This window comes from Nyctibius grandis, chromosome 2 (assembly GCF_013368605.1).
Source record: "Nyctibius grandis isolate bNycGra1 chromosome 2, bNycGra1.pri, whole genome shotgun sequence".
NCBI classification, from domain to species: domain Eukaryota; kingdom Metazoa; phylum Chordata; class Aves; order Nyctibiiformes; family Nyctibiidae; genus Nyctibius; species Nyctibius grandis.
This window is the reverse complement of record NC_090659.1, coordinates 17342171-17348170: the sequence shown is the minus strand read 5'-3', so window position 1 is coordinate 17348170 and position 6000 is coordinate 17342171. Positions and strand designations below refer to the sequence as shown.

The 6000-nt window shown below is 46.7% G+C and overlaps 1 protein-coding gene across 1 annotated transcript in view; it reads left to right on the top strand.

Annotated features, from left to right (window-relative positions):
- Window positions 1-202: 202 nt before the first annotated feature.
- The window catches only part of ADAMTS5 (ADAM metallopeptidase with thrombospondin type 1 motif 5), a 42345-nt gene continuing 36547 nt past the window's right edge, over window positions 203-6000 (top strand). Inside the window, exon 1 of the mRNA XM_068417414.1 lies at window positions 203-1150. Within this exon, the coding sequence (XP_068273515.1) occupies window positions 203-1150 (948 nt within the window). The remainder of the gene's footprint in view (window positions 1151-6000) is intronic.

Genomic DNA, 6000 nt, shown 5'->3' with positions numbered 1-6000 from the left:
CACACTTGACTGGAGTTTGGGACGGAGAACTTTCTTTTTTTTTCTTTTTTTTTTCCCCTCCTTCCCCCTTCTCTCCTTCCCTTAACTACGTTGCTGCACTCCGCCGACCGGCTCTTTCCACCCACTTCCCCAACTCTTATTATTACTACTACTACTATTAATTATCACCACCACTGTGGCCGCTCCTGACGGCGAGGCAAACATGCTCCTGAAGCTGGTCTCCCTGCTGCTGGCCGCCGAGCTGCACCTCGCTCTGGCCCAGCCGCTGGCACCTGCCGACGACCGAGCACCGCCGCCCCCCGCCACCGCCCCGCCGCCGTCCCGGCCCCGGCCCGGCCCTCCCCCCGGGCCTCCCCGCCGCCCCCCGCCGCCCCGCGGGGCCAGCGGCGTCGTGCAGCGCCTCGACCCGACCTACGCGGGGGGCGGCAAGGCGGGCTACGTCCTCTACGCCGGCGGCCAGCGCTTCCTCCTCGACCTGGAGCGGGACGGGGCGGTGGGGGCGCGGGCGCCGCGGGCCGGTGGGCCGCCGCGCTGCTACTACCGCGGCACGGTGGACGGCAGCCCGCGCTCCCTGGCCGTCTTCAACCTCTGCGGCGGCCTCGACGGTTTCTTCGCCGTGGGCCGCTCCCGCTACACCGTCAGGCCGGCGCGGCGAGGCGGGGAGGCGGCCGCCCCGCGGATCTACGGGGAGGGCCCGGCCCGGGCCCCGCACCTCTTCCGCAGGGACCGCTTCAGCTTCGAGACGGTGCCGGCGCGCACCAGCTGCGAGACCCGCGACCCGGCCGCGGCGGCGGCGGCGGGGGACGGCCGGCGGCGGCGGCAGCGTCGCTCCGTCTCCCGGGCCCGGCAGGTGGAGCTGCTGCTGGTGGCCGACGCCTCCATGGTCCGCAAGTACGGGAAGGGGCTGCAGCACTACCTGCTCACCTTGTCCTCCATCGCCTCCCGGCTCTACGCCCACGCCAGCCTGGAGAACCACGTCCGGCTGGCCGTGGTGAAGGTGGTGGCCCTGGGTGAGAAGGAGAAGGGGCTGGAAGTCAACAGGAATGCCGCCACCACTCTCAAGAACTTCTGCAAGTGGCAGCACCAGCACAACCGCCTCGACGACGACCACGATGAGCACTATGATGCTGCCATCCTCTTCACCCGTGAGGTAGGCATCAACCTGACCGACGGCGACTTGGTGTCTCTTGAATGATGTGTCGTGGGGTGACTGGGCTGCGATGAGGCCGCCCTGTCAGCCCTCCAGCCGCACTGCCCCGCTTTGGCCGGTGGTTGCCTCCCCACACACACCTTTGGCCTTTCCATGGGGTTGCACTGTGTCTCAGGGAGTGGCACCCGTGCGCACAGCTGCCCGGGAAGGAAGAGGGGTTGAAAACCCAACAAATTGTGTATGCATTTGTGTGTGCTCCTTCCCCTGCGAGGCCATCCCCACTGCAAGGACACAGTCATTTGTGCCAGTGCGGTCCTGGGATTCCTGCCAGGGTGGAGAGGTGGTAATTTGCCTGACTGGGGGACTCGGCTGAGGCCATCTAACTTCTCTGCTTGAGAGATTACATTGTTCTGTCTTTCCCAGTGAGGTGTTTCACACACAGCCCCTCTCTCTCTCTGGGGAGGTGGTCTAGGCAAAGGGCTGATAGCGCTCCCTAGCCTAAATTAGTCCCCAAACAAACCTGCCAGTGAAAATGGTGAGCACCTTAAAAAGTACATGCGACTTCCTTGTTGAGTGCGTTGAGATGCTATTTCCAGCAAGAATAGCTCCGCTGCACTGGAAGCCGGCAGCGCTTGTGGTTCAAGGGTAGGACGTAAATGCAAACCGCAGGTAAACAGAGCTGCAGAAGCTGAGTGAGTTTAGCTGGTGGTAAGGGGATGCAGTCTCTTTCTCGTTCTCAAGTGAAAAATGGGTGACCTGATCAACTGTGGGTCGGATCCAGCCGATCTTACCCACGCAGAGCTGTGCCTTGCTCCCTGCCCAGTTGTTAATTAATTGCATTGCCAGAGGTCGTTAAGGGACATTGCTGTAGTAGACATGTGGCCGAGTTTATGCAATGAAGTTCTTCTGTAAGAATATCCCTTCAGCGGTTTGGTTTTGGTGTTTTCTTTTTTTCCCTTCCCCAAGTACGAAAAAAAATAACTGCATGACTTTCCGTTCATTTGAGTTCTGCTTTTCTACATCATACGAGCCTGCCAAAAAGGATGCTTTGGCTGGTTTGTGGAAGGAGTTGCTCCAGAAGGGGGAAAAAAGCGCCTGGCTTGCTTTTATAGCTGTAAATAGTTGAAACATTAGGTTCTGTGTCAGTCAGGCATCACTTGTATAGCAGGAGCCTTTTTTTAGCAGTTTAAAGCCCGTTGGTCCACTTTGCAAACTTACATTTTTTTATCATTATAATCTGAATGAAAGCAGGCTCCCTAGGCTGGGTCAGAACGCTCTTGCTTATTTCTATAAACATCCTTTCTAATGGCTTATTAATTAAGCCTGGGCCAGAATCCATCACTTTTCACTAAAGAGTGTTTTTCTCTGCCAGTATTCCCATTTATTTCCCTGGGAGTTATTACAGTTCAGAAACTCTTAGGGTGGCAGACTGTGAATCTTAACATCAATTATTAAGTTAATTTGGTTTGAGACAGGATGTGAATTTAAAGTGCACTTGCTTTACAGATGCTTATCTGTAATTCTTTGCATGGATGCCCTCCTGCCAGAATAAGAGTGTGCTGCTAATCAGTAATCCACTTTCAAAGACTCCTGAACAATGCATCTTCCACGCATAGAGTTACTTCTTTTGGATGTAAGTAGTACCTAACCTAAAGAGAATGTCACAGTTCCTGTGGTCTTCTTCCACTCTTAAGATGTAAATATTGCTTATACGGTTATTTAGGGATGTAAATGCTTTGCAAGAAGGGAGCACAGGCTTTCATTTTCTTGGTTTACATTTTAACATGTTTAACTATGAGATTAGCTCCTCACTGCAATTCACTATAACTTAATCTGCTTTAATGATCTTCTGTGTGCACACGCACATTGTGTGGCATCACATTTTGGTATTTGACTCAGTAAGAACAAGGCTGTAGTTTCTTGCTAAATGTGTTCATGATGTTCTTTGCAGGCAGTATGTGTGAGTCCACACGATTTTTATGTGCTTAAACTTGAAGTGTCAACGTGAATCTATTTGCTCCTCTTGGAATGTCAATGTGAAAAGGGTTAAAGGATGAAAAAGCAGTAGAGATGTTTCCTGGAGAAAACAGCCCTACTTTGAACTAAAGAGAGATTTTTTCCAGTTTAGCTTTTCAATGAGAGTGGCAGCAATTGGCAGGAGGAGCCAACTTTTACAACTATGTTTTGAATGTATGAAGTACGTTGCTTAGCTACTAGACGCTAAGCCATAGCTGCATGTTTTGATGGGCTCTGAATATCGTCATGCTAATTTTTGAACATCCAGATGTCTTCTTCTAAATGGCTTGTTTTTTAGGCATGGGGTAAATGGGTGAGGTACATTTTCCGTCTTTGTTTACTAACTGAGGCCACCTTGAACTTTGTGTCTCTGCGTCAACAGAATAATATTTGCAAATCATTTGTCAACCGAACACATGTCCTCAGCTGTATGTAACTGTTTATGTGTAGTTAGAATCTAAATTATGCGTGCCTGTTGCCATACAAGTCTCTAATATAGTAACTATCTTCATTCTGGAGTGACATTTCCTTGGATGTTATTTTTGACACCAAAAGAGGATCTCTGAAAAGAGAGTGGCTTTACTCGAGTTCCTTATAAGGGAAGAATCCTGTCAGGATTCAGCACCATCACTTCCTCCTCTTCTGTTGTCATTACTTGTTTAAAGATAAATTAATAATCATTGATAGACTAAGAGTGTTGTAACAGCTCTCCCTTATTAGAAAATTAGTACTGGCGGTTCAAATTATCATCATCATAATTCATACTAGGAAGTACTTCCCATGCAAAAAGAGTTTTAGAAGGAGATTTACTGATTCTGGATTAAAACATCCACTCACTTTTGATCATCATCTGTACTTAATTTGATAAGGGCTTTAAAGCAATCATGCTGCAGAGCATAGTAAATAGTAAATGAATATGAACATGAGTTCAGTTCACAGACAACTGGTGTTAAAACTATTTCAATGCTCTATATTTCTTATCAGTGGTGGCAAGGACCGTGTGACTATCCACTAGCTGCAGTGAATCCTATGTTTACTCTGTAGCTGCAAGGAAAACTACAGTAACGTGTCTGGTCATTGTTATCACCTGTGTAGGAAAAATCTTCAGTAGGCTCAGAAATTATCAATGTCACTAAATACTGCAGAACCTTGGTTGGGTTCCACAGTGATTGTTTTAAATTCCCGAAATCTAATCAGAAGAAATATATTTTTCCAGCGGTCTCAATCTGTCATTTTGATCCATGATGGCCAGCATCAAGCCTGACAGAGATCTGATTTGTCAGTACCAAAAGGTGATCATTTTCTAGTAAATCCTGTGAGAGCTCTCATTAAGGCAGTTTGGCCTTAACAACCTTAGAGAATACATGGGTCCCCTGCTGTTCGCCTGCTTTGTGGTTGAGTCCTTGACAGCAGCTGTGAATTTTTGGGCTGTGTGCACCCTCAGAGCATACTCCATGGAATATGACGATGCAAGGATTCGATCATCTGGTGGCCAGGTGAGTCCTCCGCTCCATACAGCGGTAGAGAAGCAGCTGCGTGGTGGGAAGGAGGAAGAGCTTGTAAAGCACTCTCTCCCTCGAGATTAGCTCGCTTTGTTCTCGGTGTCAGTGAAATTAACAACCGATTAAGAATTTAGTCTGTTTTATTGTGAACAGTTCTCAGAAGCTGGAAACAGGTTATCTTCAGTCTTCAGGTTTTTATGGGTGCAACAAATACTTGCCAGATTATTTGTCACAGTAGAAAAACATATTAGATGTGACTTGCAAACTGCACTTGAACTCAGAATGTTCTTTTCTGAGGTCTAGCCTGCTCTGCAATTATCCTCTAGTATTCATCCAGTCTATTTCATTAGTGACCCTTAGTTAAATTGCAAGTGAACTATTGAATGCATTTGGACAAAAAACAGTTCTCTCCCTTTCCTTTCCCCCCACTTCTGAATCATGTGAAAATTAAAATAGATATTTCTCACAGTAGATACAAGAAACAAGAGCAAGAAAAAAATACTTTCCTAAGTGCTTGTTAGCATCATCCGTGATAGTACCATCATGCCTGGCTCTAACAAAAAGTTCATACTAGAGCCAAAGGCTACTGTCCTGCCGTTTTCCACACAGTAATTATATGGGTCTTGTGTGTGTGATTTAGTTTAACTGTCAGTCTGACAGTGCTGTTGAAATTTAACAGCAAGTTTGGATTATCTCAGCTCTATCTAGACGATAATTTAATTGCATGGAGCACATGCTTTCTTTGGATCTAGTTCTTTCTTCTTTTTTTTCTTTTCAATATTATCATCTTCCCACAATTAATTATCCCATATTACTAAAACAAGTCATTGTACCAATGGTCAATAGAATATATTTCACTAATGTTTTTTATTATTCCTCTGAAGAAATTATAATGTGATGTGTCTACCAGTTTCATAGCATTTTACCAATTTTGTTGCAAATCTAATACATTTAGATAATGTCCCTGGGGAGAATAAAGTGGGACGTTATTTGTGCAGAAGTAGTGTGATTGACACTAATCTACAGAGATTGTCTGGAGTTTCCCCACAGAGGAGCTATGAGGGAGGCAAGTTAAATAGCACATTTTTCCTTGTTCACCAGTTTCATGACTGAAACTGTGTTTGCCCTTCCCCTCCCCATGCAGAGTCCAAAAGCTTTATGTGTATTTTGTCAATATTTTTTAAATAATCTGTGTTTTCCATAATGCTGCTGCATTTTCTTTATGTGCCTTAGGAAAAAATAAGCTTTTTAAATATGTACATTCAGAGCATAAAAGCTTAATCCAGTTTAGGCTCTATTTCTAATACTTTGTTGCAGAATATCCTTGGATGA